Raw genomic sequence first — 16519 nt, forward strand, 5'->3', positions numbered from 1 at the left:
TATTAGATTCCCAACTGGGAATTCCATTTAAAACATGGAAGAAAAATATGCAATAAAATAATTTGCAAATATGTACATACAACAGTACTCTCAACAAGCATCCTACCTATTCTCTGCTGGACACCTGCAATTTCTAACTCTCCCAACCCTGCCTTCAACCATGCCCTAAGAAAAAGCTGAAAATCAGTTTCCTCTCACACTCTGGAGAGGAAAAAGACCAGTGATTTTACACTGTTAGTGTAACACTTGATCTGAGTATTTATTGTAAACGCACTAAAAAATGCAAAACCAAACAAAAATAAGGCAGCACATCCAACAAGACATTAAATAACACCTTGTTCTCTTTAAAAGCATCTCCAGCAAGTGTGATTTTTTAATTATTGCATCCACAGAATTTCCTTCACGTGATGATAATTACAGTGTGTGTATCTCCTTTGCTACATGTGGAACTTGCTCCCACTAACTCCCAAATGCCGGCAGCTTAGCCTCAAAGTGTGCTTCCTGTGTCTTAGACACATGGTATTTTAATTGCATTACATCTGAATAATGGCACTTAATGTTCTTTACTCACACAGAACCAAATCAGACTCTACTGGTTTTAGCAGGAGAAATGAGTATCACAGAGATGATATTACACTGTATTTCTGGGTGACTACTCAGTCAAGAAAGAAAACAGACTTTTTACCTGGATTGCGGAACATCACTGGCTGCACACTGGGCTGGGCACTGGGCTGGGTACCTGGAGCTCGAAACTGATGCAGAGGGACTAGCTGAATTATCTGTCCGTTAGGATGTCTGAACAAGTTCACACCACCAGGGCTCCTGAGAGGCTGAAGGATCATCCTCTGCCTCTGAGGAAGCTGCACGTTGTTTAATGGTCGCAGAGTGGGAGACGTCTGATGCACTGGAATCAACAGCAATCGAGGTCCTACACGTTTCTCCGTTCCAGGAGAGATCTTTGGGGGCGTCTTATTTAGAGCTTGTGGACTAGCATCTTCTGAAATGTTTTGAAAAGTTACGTAAAATCAGGTTAAGAAAACATCTTACCAATCAGACATTATCCTTAAAAAAACAAGCAGAGATGCTTTGGAAGCAACCAGATCTTTGAACAGGTGAAGGCACGTTATACCAGTATCTTTATACGTTTATTCACAGAACACACACTGAACTCAACAAACCAGGCCAGAACATACTTTTTCATGCAGTTCTGTCGACCTTTCTTAACCATGAATCAGAAGACCTCCATGTAAAGATGAGAGGGTAATTCCGTACCTACTTATTCGATTCTGCGCCAACAGGGAAATTGTAGCAGCCATAGTGATAAGTGCACTATACATTTCTACAGGACAAGAAATGATGCAAGACTTCCAGCTCATTTCAAAGCAGTCACTGACTACACAGCTACATTTTTTTCCTTCTCTACTGGCTTAGGCTGGAATAAAACAAGCAAGTCAAGATATCACATTTCTCATCCTATTTTGGAAATAAGGGTGAGGCAAGTGAATCTATATTTAAAGTAGGTTTTACAGTTGCAGACTGTTCCAACTGTGAGCCAGGCGGGAAAAAAACAAACGTTTGCAGGAATAGGCCAAAGCACCCGAGCCTTACCTCTTTTTGGAGCCAATGAAGGAGTTGACTTAACTCCTGATAATATAATGGGAACAGAGCTGATGGAGGAAGTTGGTGTGGTCACCACCGATGTAGCTACTGCAGTTGTTAGCACAACTGTAGAAGTGGATGTTGTGACGACAGGACAAGTAATTGTTGGCGTTGTTACTACAGTAGCAAGTGTTACCGTAGGTACCGGTGCAGCAATGGCAGTCGCTTTTGTTATATTCACAGTGGCAGTAGGAGTGGCAGGCGAGGAAGTAGTACAAGTGTTGATTCCAGGTGTTGCAGAAGCACCTGTAACTGTAATTGCAGGAGGAGAGGAGGCAGGTTCACTAGCTCTTGTCTGGCTAGGAGTAGTCACAGTAGATACTGCCACACTGGTGCTTTCTACAGTTACAGGAGAAGTGGTGATGGCTGTAGTGACCCCAGGAGAGACAGTGCACTGAGCTGGAGACGGCCGTGAAGGAACCACAGGAGCAACAACCATTATTGGTGTTGGCTTGATATTGAACTTCTGTGGCGGCCCTGATGAAGGCTGGCATGTGCTCACTGCAGGAATCTTCTGCTGCAGAGCTCCAACTTTGTTCATGACAAACTTTGTGAACACACCACCAGGTGAGGGTCGAGCAGCTGCAAATAAAAACTTGCAGGTCAAAATTTTAGTAACTCCCTCCTTGCCTTTCAAGAGGTGCTACAATTGTCATTTCAGCATGAATTTGGGCCTCCATTTTCCTCAGGAGTACCCTGTAACTTGAAACCCTTACGGGAGTCCTGAATATGCTTTACATATTAGAAATATATTTGCTTTATTTTACTTCTACAGCATGCTGTTACATTTCGTCCTGGCCAGAACGAGGTCTTGAGGTATTACATTATCATAAAACTAGGAACAAGCAAATTGCTAGGCAAAATCATGAGCTCAAACTACTTTCTAAATGTCAAATTCCTCCCCTAACAATTTTTATGATCTTCCTGTTCTCCCTGCTTTTTGATTGTCATCCCCCTTCAACTGTATCCATGCGTTACACAGCCACAGAGGAAGGGGGAAGAGAGAAGGTTTGCCACTTCGCTTTCTCTTTGCAGTGACATTTGTGCGGCTGATGACTGGATGGGACAAATTCAACCAACTGGAAGTAACCACTATTGGGAAGCTCCTTCCCCTCATCCCTTGCTCTCCAGAGATGAGAATACTGCATCTACATCACACTCCAGATGCCTACAGATGAGGAGTAGAACCTGGATATACAGTACAACAACGCAGAAATTATTGGGCAAGCCCAGCTTAGGTATTGTAGTTATTTCCGTGTATAGAGAGCATCTTTAGCTCAGGCTGTGCCAGAATATTTAAATCACATGTGCAATGATCGCTTCCCCCATCAATGAAATGCAGCCACCTTTCCAACACTGCATAAATACCTAACACAACAGGTTTTATTACAGGAAAAGAAAAACAACACAACCATTTACACTGCAAGGAACATCTAGGCAGAAAGAAACAGAATAATTCATAAAAATCAACATTTTGCCAGGACACAGGTAACATCCTTTTCCCTTGCAAAGCTTCTTCAGATCTTTAATGAAGATGTGAGAATGGGTGGATGGGCACTAGATCTTCATTTACTTTATTTTTTAAAAAACTCATGCTACACACAGTATTTGAAAGCAACTTCCTCTTGCCATGCTGGGTAACCATTTCAGTACCAACTCAGACACAAGTACCACATGCTTCTTCTGATTTTTTTTTTTTTTTTAAACTCAAAGTACTGACTAAGTCCAACCCTGTTTAGCTTGTGAAATCCAATGAGATTACAGGTCAGTGTGGTTATCGGCTGCACACCTGTTCTTTTGCTAATCCAGATTTGGACCTTCTTGTCTTTCACTGTGCTGCTTCATGCATCTTTGCTGGTCACATGAATTCCAATTGTAAGTGTGACATCAAAAAACAAACAGCAAAGAACCACGGATTAGAGTGATCCTTTTTCTTTAACCTTCACTTTAAGTTCAATCAATGTTTGATGAATAACAATTAAAAATCATAGTAAGAAAACTCTCAAAACAAAAATCCAAGTTTAGCACTGTGTGTCTGCATCCACTCTTCCTTGTCTCTTCAAAATACGCTCTAGTAGTATTAGTAAAATAACTGAAAGTCAACATTTGCAGTCTTACTCTGAAGTCAAAACAAAACTTTCTGCTTTAAAGAGGTTATTTATTGCAGAGGCAGTTTAGGTGGCAACTCAGCCAAAGGCAGCAGGCACTGTTGCAAAGAAATCAACAGCAATGCTGTACACTTGCTTTTTATTTTAGCTTCACGCAATTCAAAATACAGTAATAAGTTCCAACCTACCTATCTGTCTCTGTGCTGGGACATGAGCTTTCAGAGTCGTCACAGTGGGGGTTGAAGTAGTGCTGGTGGAAGATGTAGTTTTGGGAGGTGATGCTGTGGGCACCTGGACTGATGGTGTCCCAGGAGCAGCTGCTTTAGCATTGGATGCTACCTTGGAGATCACAGTACTGAGGGTTGAGATATCAAGTACTGTGGGTCGCAGCCTGCCTGTGATATAAGCAGCTAGCCGATTGGCAGGATGTAATGCCCCCATCTGTCCCAAAAGCAGTTTGGCCTGAGGATACCTTTTATCATTAACCTGAAAAAAGTGGAAAAGGGAAATTTTGTGAAAAGAATGCTAATTCACCACCTCTGGAGAGGCGTTTCAATGCATGGGACTTCCAAGTGTCCTTTTCAAAAAACAAAAAACAAAAATCATTGCAATTCAGAATGGGAACTCCTCGATACCTTGCTGCCCAGGGGAACTTCAAGCAACTCTGTTATCATCCCTGTAGTGCAGATGTTAGATGCTACTTGGACTCTCATAGAACCGTATAGTCCACAGGAACATGAGAAATCACTGAAACTAAGTACAGTGAAGCTAGCACATATTTTTCCTGAGTAAAGTCCTAAAGTCCTGAGTAAAAATGTTTTTCCAAATTCAAGGTAAATTTTAGATAGAATTCTCCTACCTGATGAATACCTAGCTTTACAGAGGAAAAAATACTTATGTCACACTGGGACAAAACTCTGAAGTTTGCAAACACTTTGTCAGCTTTTTTTCTCACCTGTACTGTCACTTGATACTGAAATTAAGGTATTATCATTTGATTAACTTCATACCAGAGTTGTAGTTGTAACTGACTGCACAGGAAAGAAGAACCTATTTTTTCCTGGATGGCAGGCTGTAAGCCTAGTTGTCAATGGGAAGTTTCACACTAATTTGGTTGGCAGTGTTGCATTTTAATTTCGAGTTGTTTGCTAATACCCTCTAAAAGCCAAAGGTATTTAACACACTGTAATGAAAATGGTCCTTACTCTTTTTACTGATCAACTATCAAAAAGCCAGGAAATCTCTCCCTAAGCTTTTCTTTATTCTCATTTTCTGATTCATATGCCTCCAGTGAAAGTCGTGTTACCATAACCACAAAACATCTCTGAAAAAGAAAGGCATCCTAGCCCTACAGCTCCTTCCACTAATTCATAACAGCAAGTTGGCAGCATGAAACTGCAGAGAAATGACTCACTTTCAATTTAGGATTATGAAGTCTCTTGATGACCAACATATCCTCAAAGATGACACAGCCTATTAGGGAAGATTAACAGTAACTGTAGCAAAAAGCAACTTAATGTTTACAGTTTCCTTTTAAAGTTTTGTCCCAGTGTACAAATTTCCTCTGAAAATATTCTTTCTGTGGCTTCTAACAGCCACTCCTTTGGAAGAATTATCTGTCAATGCACCTGCAGGGAGTTTTCCAAAGCTCCAAGAAAATATTGAGAAAAAATCTGTACTTCGGCCACCAAGACCCAAATGGCCAAAAGGCCTACCTAAATAACCAAAGCTCAGACTTGCAATCAGATTTCCTGTTACTGTGTTAATCTTGAAAGGGACAAAGTTATGGAAAGGCAGAAATGATACTGGATATGAAGAAACTCTTTTTGGGCAGGCAAAAGACTAGGTAGACAAATTAAGGAGTGTTTTTTCTCCCCCTTAAGGGGTTCTAGGACACTGGACGAAACTGAATCTGATCTCCACAGTAAAGGCAGAGGGACCCACCTGAATCAAGCCTGAGGGGCTCATATTAGCTTTGCGTTTGTAGACAACCAGCCTTCCTGCAGGAGAAACCCCTGCATAAAAAGGCAAGCCTTTGCCCCCATGCAACTTCTCCTGTAGCTTGTCCAATGTGTCTGCCCGCAAGAACTTTAGATTTTCTGTTTTTTTGCATGACGGCACTGCACTATCGGGAGTCTCCAAGACAGGTGTCTCAGGCTTTTCATCTTTGTCCTGGTAGGATGGCACTGAAATTTTCACTCTGGAGGAGTACACAGGAGGGTTGTTTTCATCCTGGGCCTTGTATTCCGAAGCCAATTCAATAATGAAGCTACCCACTTTGAGGCACTGCGGCATGTTACTGTTGATATGCTGTGATAAGATGGTCAAGATCTTATTGCAATCTTCCTCCCAGTTGCAGTCAGAGATTATCTCGATAAGTTTGGTTGGTCCACCAGGAGTGGTGTGATGAACATAGGAGGCGGAGGAAGAGTCCCCCTCACTATGGGAAGACCACCAGCTTTTCTCTGAGAAAGAATTGAAATAGGTTTCTGCAATACTATGGCATTTTAATCACCTGGATATTTAAACAGTTTTATTCTGCCCACCTCCACCCTTGCCTCAGCTGCAGGGCAACAAAAAAAAAAAAAGCGTTCAAAGCATCTCTTTCCAGATGAGAGCTTCACAACAAGCAAAAAATGCAGAACTAAAACTATTTCTCACAGTTCATTCCCTGCAGCCATACTAGGTTGTATCCCATTGCATCTCACAAGCTAAACAAAGCTGGGTTGTTTCAGCATATGGATGTAACATCTCCAAGCAACACCAACATGCAGCAGAAAGAAAGCATTGCTGGTCATTCAAGAGATGGCACATTTCTGTTGGAGTCACGAAAGGACGAGTGTCCCGTAAGGGCTTTAGGGGCAAACAAGCCGCGAGCAGAACTGTATTTTGTGGAAGATGTGTAACAGAAGCATGACCTTTTGCTGTCATTATAAATCCAACATTATTTTTTCAAAACTGTAAGGATGTTGAGCCCTGTGTCCTGGACGTTTTCATTTTGACCTATCAATTCATCAGCATTTTCAACTAGTTGCATTATTTTTCCATTCCCATCCTTAGACACAGAAGGCTGTTGCATACATTAAACAGTGGAAAAAAAATCAGCTCAAAAAGGCAGCTATATTTCATTAGTGGATGACACAGTCAGTGCCTGGAGTACATGCCTCATTTTAAGATTCGTAATGGGCTACTTCAGACCAAAAGAGAACACAGGTGTCTAACCTACTTCTTTATGAACTACTTACTCTAACCCAGTATACAGAATAACAGAATCCTTAAGGTTGGAAAATACCTCCAAGACTACCTGGTCCAACCAGCCCCCTACCACCAACGTCACCCACTAAACCACGTCCCCAAGCACCACATCCAACCTTTCCTAGAACACCTCCAGGGGCTGTGATTCCACCACTTTCCTGGGCAACCCATCCCAATGCCTGACTGCTCTTTCTGAGAAGAAATGCCTCCTGATTTCCAACCTAAAACCCTCCCCAGTGCAACTTGAGGCCATTCCCTGTAGTCCTATCACTAGTTATCTGCAAGAAGAGGACGACCCCCAGATCCCCACGACTTCCTTTCAGGTAGTTGTAGAGAGCAATGAGGTCTCCCCTGAGCCTCCTCTTCTCCAGACTAAACACCCCCAGTTCCCTCAGCCACTCCTCACAGGACTTGTGTTCCAGGCCCTGCACCAGCTTCGTAGCCCTTCACTGGGAACATTCCAGGGCCTTGATGTCCTTCTTGTAGTGAGGGGCCCAAAGCTGAACACAGCACTGGAGGTGCGGCCTCACCAGAGCAGAGTACAAGGGAACGATCACCTCCCTGGCCCTGCTGGCTGCACTATTCCTGATACAAGCCAGGATTTCCTTGGCCTTCTTGGCCACCTGGTCACACTGCCGGCACATGTTCAGGTGAGCATCAATCAACACCCCCAGATCCTTTTCCTCTACACAGCTTTCCACCCACTCTCCCCCAAGCCTGCAGCGCTGCATGGGGTTGTTGTGGCCAAAGTGCAGGACACAGCACTCAGCCATGTTGAACCTCATCCCATTGGCCTCTGCCCATCGACCTGTTCTGTCCAGGTCCCTCTGCAGGGCTTCCCTACCCTCCGGCAGATCGACACTTTCCCCCATCTTGGTGTCACCTGCAGACTGACTGAGGATGCACTCAATTCTCTCTCCCAAATCAACAATAAAGATATTATAGAGGGTGGGCCCCAACACCGACCCCTGGGGTGACCAGACTCCAGCTGGATTTCACCCTGTTCACCACCACTCTCTGGGCCCGGTCATCCAGCCAGTTTTTAACCCAGCAAAGAATACGTCTGTCCAAGCCAGGGGCTGCCAGCTTCTCCAGAATACTGTGGGGGACCATGTCAAAGGCTTTGCTGAAGTCCATGTAGACTATGTCAACAGCTTTATATATATAATATTTTAATGTACCACAAAAATCCAACTCAATCCTTCAGCTTGAGCTAAAAAGAATTCAACACCCAGCAACTCCAGATAAACGTACAGACACTTCCTTGTCCCATACAGTTCTAGGTGGAGAACACAAAGGTCCCAGCCTCACAACACCACTTAGTTATTTATTAATCTTTCAGCAACTATAAAGTAATGTAGGTGGAGGGGGAACGGGACACAACACCCAATACCGTGTGGTCTCCATTCCTTCACAAGTATCTGATCACCATTCTCGACAAGTCTGCTATGTAATACTCTCTTACACTGCTAAACAAGCTACTGCAACACTGGTCATTTAACATCAGAACAACACCGAGTATTGGATATTTGGCCTGCTGTATCTCCCACGTGACAGACATACAACTGCTTAAGAAAACAGGAAACTACAAGCACATTTTAAGATTTTTATTGGCAACTGCAGCACCTCCCCTGGGCAAATGAACTCGTTTCATCAGTAACTAAATTTTGCTTTTTTAAAGCAAGGAACTACCAAGAGGTTGAATTATACTCAAGACTCAGCTCTTACCTCCCAGTTTATCAGGGTCTTTGTTTATCTCACAGGTTTCTTTCTTACAAGGTTCTTTCTTAACAGACTCTTTCTTAGATAATTCTTTCTTCGAAGACTCTTTCTTAGAAGACTGAAGTCCTTGTTCATACATCTGTGGAAGGAAAGAGATGTAAGAAAAATTCTCATCTTGTGATGTGATTTTATTGTGGAAGAGGAAACACAACATAAACTAGTTCATCTAGTACCACCCAGAACCACAGAGCATACTTTACCTTTGACAGTAACACAACCTTCATCATATAACAGCTCTTTTAACAATGAGCATTTAAGCCTCACATGATAATGTGAACGTGATAACGTTGATTTCAACAGACAAGACAGTTTCTATCATGGTAACAAGACAGGTTTACCAGCACTGTGTGGAGATTTAGATTCCACAGCAATATCACTGTCAAATAAAAGCCGGGTCTTCACGTCATGTAGGAGTTCCTGAGGAAAAATTCCTCACGTTTCCCCAGTCTCTACCTGTTAAATAATACACGCTGGATACACTGACTTTTTACCTTTATAAAAGAACTCTGTGAATCCTTCTGGTCTTTCTGTTGCTTTTTTTCCTCTTTCCCAGGTTCATATACTCGAACTCTTGCGCAAGTCATCATACTTTCAAAATACAAGTAGACAGGATCCTTGTCCTCTTCTCGAATCTACCCAAAAAAAAGAAAGAAAACCTCTCCATTATAGATGCAGAATGCTTCAATAACAAATGTCAAAAGAAAGTTCTAGCATTTAAAGCGGATTCTTTTTTCTTAGTATCAGAGACCAGACTACATCATGCTCCCAAATTATATACTCTTTTGTATGGGGAAAGAAAAACAGTAAAAAAAAAAAAATCCCATTTAGATACTTTTCTAAACAGGGGAGAATGTCTTAAGTGTTACACGTTGCTTAACTAATATACATTAAATAGCAACTCTGATATATTTGTTCTTTAAACATAACTAGACTCAACCCTAGCACTATTCTTCTATTGCTGTTGTTTTTGTTAGATAAAGGTGAGGGGAGAGGCAAAAACAGACTCCTACAACACTGCCAGTGAAGCCACAAGCAAGAACAAATAAGCCTCCAGAACTACACTGAACCCTGTGTGTCTGTATCACAATTTTTTTTCCTCAATTAGATAGGCTACATTATGCAGCTAGTCACTTATACTAACATTACAGGACAAGCAATCATTTTCCCAGAATAGCATGTATTAGAATTTCCCAAAATATTTCCCAGAATAGCATATATTACTGCATTAAAAAAAAGGGTTATTAGCATTATCACCTTTTGCTATCTGTATATTGCTACACTCAATTCCCAACAGAAGATTACTATAATTGAAGACTTAAATACAGTCAATTCATCCTAACTTCCTAACTTATCAACATACCTACCAGCAGCAGATCTTAAGCTTCCATCTCAATTTTATCTAAAATGTACACAAGTTTTTGGCAGTGTTTGTTTAAAATTTCAGTGTAAAAAAAAATAAAAATCCAACATAACTCTTTTCCCTTCTTACCACTGGGTTGGGTTTAGGAGTATACACTCTTCCTGTTTTCGCTCCACTGGAAGATCTATGTTTGGTAGAAATCAAGACTTCTGGGTTGGGCAGTACTGCAGGTTTAACTGGTTCAATAACAGATGGTGTTGGGATGTAAATTGGTTCTGGATCTATTTCACCTTCTACTTTCACCCACAACGGACAATTCCTGATTGGCTTTTCTGGCTCTGAGTCACAGATAGCTAAAAAAAAAAAAAAAAAAGAAAAAAAAAAAAAACATTTAAGTGAAAAATAATCCAACAGGGCAGTAACAGAAATTTTAGTTTGAATCTAGGGCCTAACCACATTCCAGTCACTAATTCATAATGCCTGAAAATCAGAGAATCACAGAATGGTTTGGGTTGGAAGGGACCTTAAAGATCACCCAGTTCCAACCCCCTGCCATGGGCAGGGGCACCTCCCACCAGACCAGGCTGCACAAAGCTCCATCCAGCCTGGCCTTGAACACCTCCAGGGATGGGGCATTCAAAGCTTCTTTGGGCAACCTGTTCCACTGCCTCACCACACTCTGAGTAAAGAGCTTCTTCCTTATACCCTTCCTTATACCCTTCCTTATGCCCTTCCTTATGCCCTTCCTTATGCCCTTCCTTATGCCCTTCCTTATGCCCTATTAATTCTACCTTCACAGTTTAAAGCTGTCATCCGTTGTGCTATCACTACTGGTGTTTTTTCCTGTCTCAAAAGTCAAAAGCCAAAAGTGACAGGGATTTGTCCACAAATAAGAGAAAATGAAAATTAAAATGTTTCTAGAGTAATCAGTGTTTCTTAGGAGGACTGTGATAGCAGATAAAGAAAAACACTAAAAAATAGGTGATCCTTGCTGACAGCAAATGTTTGAAAAAGACAAACATCCAAAAAACATACTTTATAACACAGCTTTACAATTTATTTACTCCAGTGCTAAAACAATTACTAGAAAGAAACTGAAAATGTACTTTGTCAGTTTCTATCATTTTTCCAAGCTTACCTTAGGCCAGATCTAAAACTAATGTAAATTATTATATTTCCACTGAAGTCAGTGAATTTTGCTGCTGTGTACAGGAATCAAAAATACGGCGGTAGTGACGCTCACTTGTTAAGAAGGAGAGAAAGAGCACTATGACAGTGAAGATTATCAACAGCTACAGTAGCAGCTATCTCATATCCTTAGTCTTTGAAGATGTTTGGAGAATTGAGCTAGAGTTTCAATTATCAAAAATAAGCTAGCTATCTGAACAACATAAACACCTCAGTAGTGCCAAAAAGATTGTAATAATAAGGGGAAAAGGTGTGATTTCCTGCTAGTCAGTTATACCAAAACAGGTGTTGCAGAGAGGTCTCAGAGCTTGCTCCCGTTTCTGCATTTAGTAATGGGATCACTACTATGACCTAAATAAATTCCATGACAAGACAGGTAATTTCAGCAAAGCAACGAAATTGCTTTTGCCCAGCAACACTCACTGTATTCCACTTTTTTTCTCTTCTTCTTATCTTTCTGCTTCACCTCATCTTCGTCTCCATCACCCTCTTCTGCTGCATCTTCACCCTCTTGCTGTTCTTCTTGTGTTCCATAAAACACAAGACTTCCACGCACAGCCTTTTTCAGTATTTTCTTATGTTTTGATCCTCCCTTCACCAGCAACACTTTTCTCTTCAAGCAAGTGCAACCAAACATACAGTCTGGCCTGCGGCAATGGGTAGGCTGACGTTTTTCCAGTGCTAGACTGGCACATATACAGCCCAGTCGGCAGAAATCGTTATTGCAAGGAGGTGCTCGTCGTCTTATTATTTTATGGATAGGTTTGTTTTTGAGAGAAGCCTAAAAAAGTTTAGACAGTAAGTATACAGTTGAAATTTTAGTAAGATGAAACTAAGCATATGTATGCAAAATTGCTATTTGAAGTTCATTCAGAATAAGGCCTACAACTATATGGTTTATCTATGAAAATTTGTCATCTATATGGAAAAAATAGAACAGGGGGAGCTGAGTTAGTCCTATTGAAAAAAAAAACGACAAATAGTAAGGAAGTGCCGTTACTGAATAGCAATCGTACTAACCAGAATTTTTTATGGGGAAATTTTGACGTAATTAGCAACTAATGATTCATTTCAATATGCTATTAATACAACTAGTATTTTCACATACTGTTAAGGCAACAATTCTCAGCTTTCAATGAAAAGGTCACAAGACAAAGGAACATCATGCTTTAACCTGCTTCTTACCAGCTTCAGTCTTATTTTCTGCATCTATAGGCAGCTTCATTAAGTGCAGAGCATTGGAAAAGCAACAGTACAGAAAAGAACAAAACGTCTAAGGATGTACCTGAGCTGTAAGCAGGGTTGCCAGAGAAATGTCTGCTCGTTCTTCTGTAATGTAGGTCCGTGGTTTGCCATCCCAGAGAGCACAGTCCTCCAAGTCCATTAATTTCACTTGAGATTTAGACAAACCTGGCGGACGAGCTCCTTGTTGTTGTGGTGCTTGGCGAAGACTTATCTGTTTTGGCAGTATATTTTCATCCAGAGCCGGCACCAGGAAACTATCTGCTTGGTTAGACAAACTGCTATTTGAGAGAGACTTAGCAACCTTTTCCCCTGATGCTGAAAAGTTCTGCTTCTGCTTGGCAGAAAAAGGTGAAGGCAGTATGGGCTTGTAGGATGACTTTCCTCTGTTTGAAGATGTCTGTCTATTTTGAGTCTTTGACTTCCTAGAGGTAGATGACATAGAAACAGGCTTGAACGTGTAAGATGTGGATGGAATTATGGTGGATTGCTTCTTTAAAACACTGTCTAGTGTTCGCACATAGCTTGTGCTCTTGGTGGGAAGCTGATACACCACAGGAGAAGTGGGTGTGCTAGAAGAGAATCCCATACTTGTTTCCATCAGCTTCCCTTCGTTTTCCAGGTACTCATCCAGCTTGTCACTACAGAACGCTGAGCGATTCTTCAAGGAACCTTCTGAACTGCCACCTAAATGAACCAAGACCAGATTAACTAGTTCATAGGAAAGCACACTGACAAATCTTAGAGCAATTAAATGATATAGAACAAGTAAATACCTCTTTAAAAATGCATACAATTCCTTTAAGAGTACAACACACAAATGCCAAATATAACCCACTCTGAAACACAGACAGCTGCGTGAACAACTGTTTTTGTAGAGATTTTGTACATGCATTTGTTCAAAAAAAAAAAAAAAAAAAAAAAAGAGTAAGTCCTCAACATGCAGTGCTTCTATACAACTTACTTTGTTTGTCCTAAACATCTATCCTCCCTGGTAATACCAGTATCAACATGGAATACCCCAAAACAATATTGTATTAAAGTGCAGAGTACAACATAGGTATTTTATCTGCATTCCCAGTAGGAACTGGTAAATTGCCAAATACCCATTTCTCCCTAAGACAGGGCAAAGTAACGCAATCTGTAAGAAATATTTAACTGAAGTTAAAAAAACATCAATATAAATGAAGATTACTTTACGTCATCAAGGTCCCCAAGGCAATAGAGTTCTGAAATTACCATACTTCCCCAAATAAAACCAAAACTGATGAACAAAAGCAAAACTATTACAGCTTTAGTCTTCACTCAATCCTTCTCTGTAAAACAGAATATGGTTTTGTTTTGTGGGGTTTTGTTTGCCTTTTTTTTTTTTTTAAATCATAATCAGTTTCAATTTTCCCTTTATAAGTATCCATTTTTGGCTGCTCACAGATGTAGTAGCAATAAATTCTTCATGCACAACAGTTTCAAAAATACAAATATGAATCTCTCATTAAGACATGATAATCAAATTGAAACTTCTATCCAAGGTCAAGAAAGGGGCCACACATTGTAAATATATGCACTGATCTCACTGATTATTTTTTTTTCTTTTTGTATTTCTACCTTCATTTCTGGAAGCACCGTGAAGTTTCCCTCGCCAGCCTTTGATCTTTGTGAAATCATTTGTCTTTCCCGTTCTGGAAACGAAAGGAAATCCAGTATCTGGAAAAGAAGAAAACTAGTTTCAGCGTGTAAATCAAGACTGATTGTAATAAGTGTCTTAATAAACTCTGCTTATTCCTTTTCAGGGATAGATAAACAGTAATAAATCAAAAAGGTAGAATAATTCTTTTGTCTGTTTTTACATAGTAATTAACAAATGCAAGCTTCCTGTACAGATCTGTTACAGCTATACATTTTTCTATCTTATACAAAAGAAATCCTCCCCGGTATTTTCAATTTTATTCCCCTTCCCTCACCCATGGTGTAAGCAGTTGCTTTCAAAATGCAAATAGACAAATTAGCTATTTACCAGGCTTAAAACAGGACATGTAAGTTTCAAGCTTACAGAGAAAGATATTTGATTCTCTCTCTCCCCCCAGTACAGCCAATGACTTATAGGACCTGCAGAAACTTCATTCAATGCTTGCTGTTATGTCTGATTAAGCCGAATATCAGTTAGTGGTAGACATAGAGAATAATAAGGTAAACACTGACAGCTGTCAAATTATCCATCAGCTTTGGGTGTTAAATTGTCAACTAGAAATACTAACAGGGTTCATTGTATTGCTAGTCTAGAAACAATTGCCCTTGACACTGAGCTGAGAATAGAGTCTGCCTCTTTTGCAGTGAAAGCAGTTCTGAGATACAAGGACTTTTTAAAGGATTTTGATTACGGTTTTCTTAGCATTCTACCCACCTGGAGAATTGGGGTTTGTTCCCGGATAGTTCCACAAAGAGTAATTTGAGTAGGAAAGAGGAAGTTGCACACCCAGGTATTTCAAGTCAATGCTCATTGTTGGGTCCACAGAATTCAACTTCAGTCCCACTGCAGGAGGCAATTATTAGTGTCAATGCAACAAGATACTGGGGGGGAGGGAGAAGTGAAGATGTTTATTAAAATGACATATTAAGTTATATACTGGTTTCTAGTATTCACCCATGTTTTAAGAGATACAGAAAGACCACTGGTGACTCTAGCTGTTACTTATCATGGATTTGCAGCAGGTATGAATTAAAGAGTATTTTACAGGGATGGAAATCTAGAAAAAAATGAATGACCTGGTATTTTCTTTTTGCCACTGAAGTTTCTGCAGAAATTTAGCAATCAGAATGACAGTGTTCTATTCATTTCCACAATAAAAGTTTTGTTTGTTTGTTTTGTTTGCCTTTGGAAAGTTAGTACCATTTACAGCCTTGAAGGCTGAACGAAACCAGTTGACTATTCGAGCTATTTTTGTGCAAAAGCACATGCCACACACCACACACAGTTCAGTTTCAACCAGCAAGAAGAGGTGAGAGTAAACCACATTTTACTTTTGAATAAGTGGGTGGGGAGTGAGATGATGATATAAACAAAGTCAGTCAGTATTCAACTCTCTCAGGACCTCAGTAGCCTTTTTTTTTTCCCCCCACACTACCCTTACATCCTTACAGATAAGCTTGAAATTAGGTAGCTTGTCTTCTCAGCACTTTGCAATAAATCACCTTTCTTACTGGGGGGGGGGGAGGAAGCATGGGGAAAATGAAACTAAACTGTCTTGTTGATTAGCACCACACACACTGAATTGCTTGTTGGTATCTTCCTTCATCAACTCCCCCAGAATGGTTAAATTGAAAGACTTGACTTAGCCACAAAAAGTATCTTTAGGAATCAGTAAGGATACAGAAATACTGGGCACTGAGGGGAAGAGGGAGCTAGCTAATAAAATTTGCCTTAGCACCTTTTTTTCAGAAAATTATTACATGGTGAATTCAAGAAGTGGCTGCTGTCAATCAAATTCAGTTCAGTCTGGAGTAAAGAATATTTATTTTGATTTTTAGCTAGAGAAACCTACAGATGTTGCTTCTGTTGCCAACAAGTCTAAAATTATTGTGTTAAATATGCACTTTTTGAAATAAAAAAATGTATGACTTGACAGTGCTTAAGAGACACGGAGTGTATCTGCTGAAACCTTGTGTTGGTAGCACACATTTATGCTCACAAGTGGCAACAGTCACCTGATTATTGGCAGCCTGCAAACAATCAACATGGAACAAGTCTCAGATGCGGCAGTTAAAAATGAACATCTTTATCAAAGACAGTCAAGTGAGATGCACAAATCTACATAGCAAAAGAGAGCAGCAAGTCAATCTAGCGTTTTGTATAAAAACATGTCAACTGCCAAATGTCAAGACGGCATCTATTTCTATTCAGAGCGAATTTAAAATAAAAAGGGAAGAG

At 40.4% G+C, this 16519-nt stretch overlaps 1 protein-coding gene across 8 annotated transcripts in view; it reads right to left on the minus strand.

Moving 5' to 3' along the window:
- MGA (MAX dimerization protein MGA) overlaps window positions 1-16519 on the minus strand; it is a 62684-nt gene that overhangs the window by 26598 nt on the left and 19567 nt on the right. For 7 of the 8 annotated variants that reach the window (XM_035328623.1, XM_035328620.1, XM_035328616.1 and 4 more), the window contains exons 6-16: window positions 14996-15124; window positions 14200-14298; window positions 12638-13281; window positions 11776-12133; window positions 10294-10517; window positions 9296-9436; window positions 8751-8883; window positions 5712-6232; window positions 3956-4253; window positions 1609-2241; window positions 686-997 (exon numbers count right to left, since the gene is read on the minus strand). In XM_035328623.1, coding sequence (XP_035184514.1) covers window positions 686-997; window positions 1609-2241; window positions 3956-4253; window positions 5712-6232; window positions 8751-8883; window positions 9296-9436; window positions 10294-10517; window positions 11776-12133; window positions 12638-13281; window positions 14200-14298; window positions 14996-15124 — 3492 coding nt within the window. The remainder of the gene's footprint in view (window positions 1-685; window positions 998-1608; window positions 2242-3955; window positions 4254-5711; window positions 6233-8750; window positions 8884-9295; window positions 9437-10293; window positions 10518-11775; window positions 12134-12637; window positions 13282-14199; window positions 14299-14995; window positions 15125-16519) is intronic. The other variant, XM_035328622.1, reaches the window with a different exon arrangement.

This window comes from Oxyura jamaicensis, chromosome 5, assembly GCF_011077185.1.
Source record: "Oxyura jamaicensis isolate SHBP4307 breed ruddy duck chromosome 5, BPBGC_Ojam_1.0, whole genome shotgun sequence".
NCBI classification, from domain to species: domain Eukaryota; kingdom Metazoa; phylum Chordata; class Aves; order Anseriformes; family Anatidae; genus Oxyura; species Oxyura jamaicensis.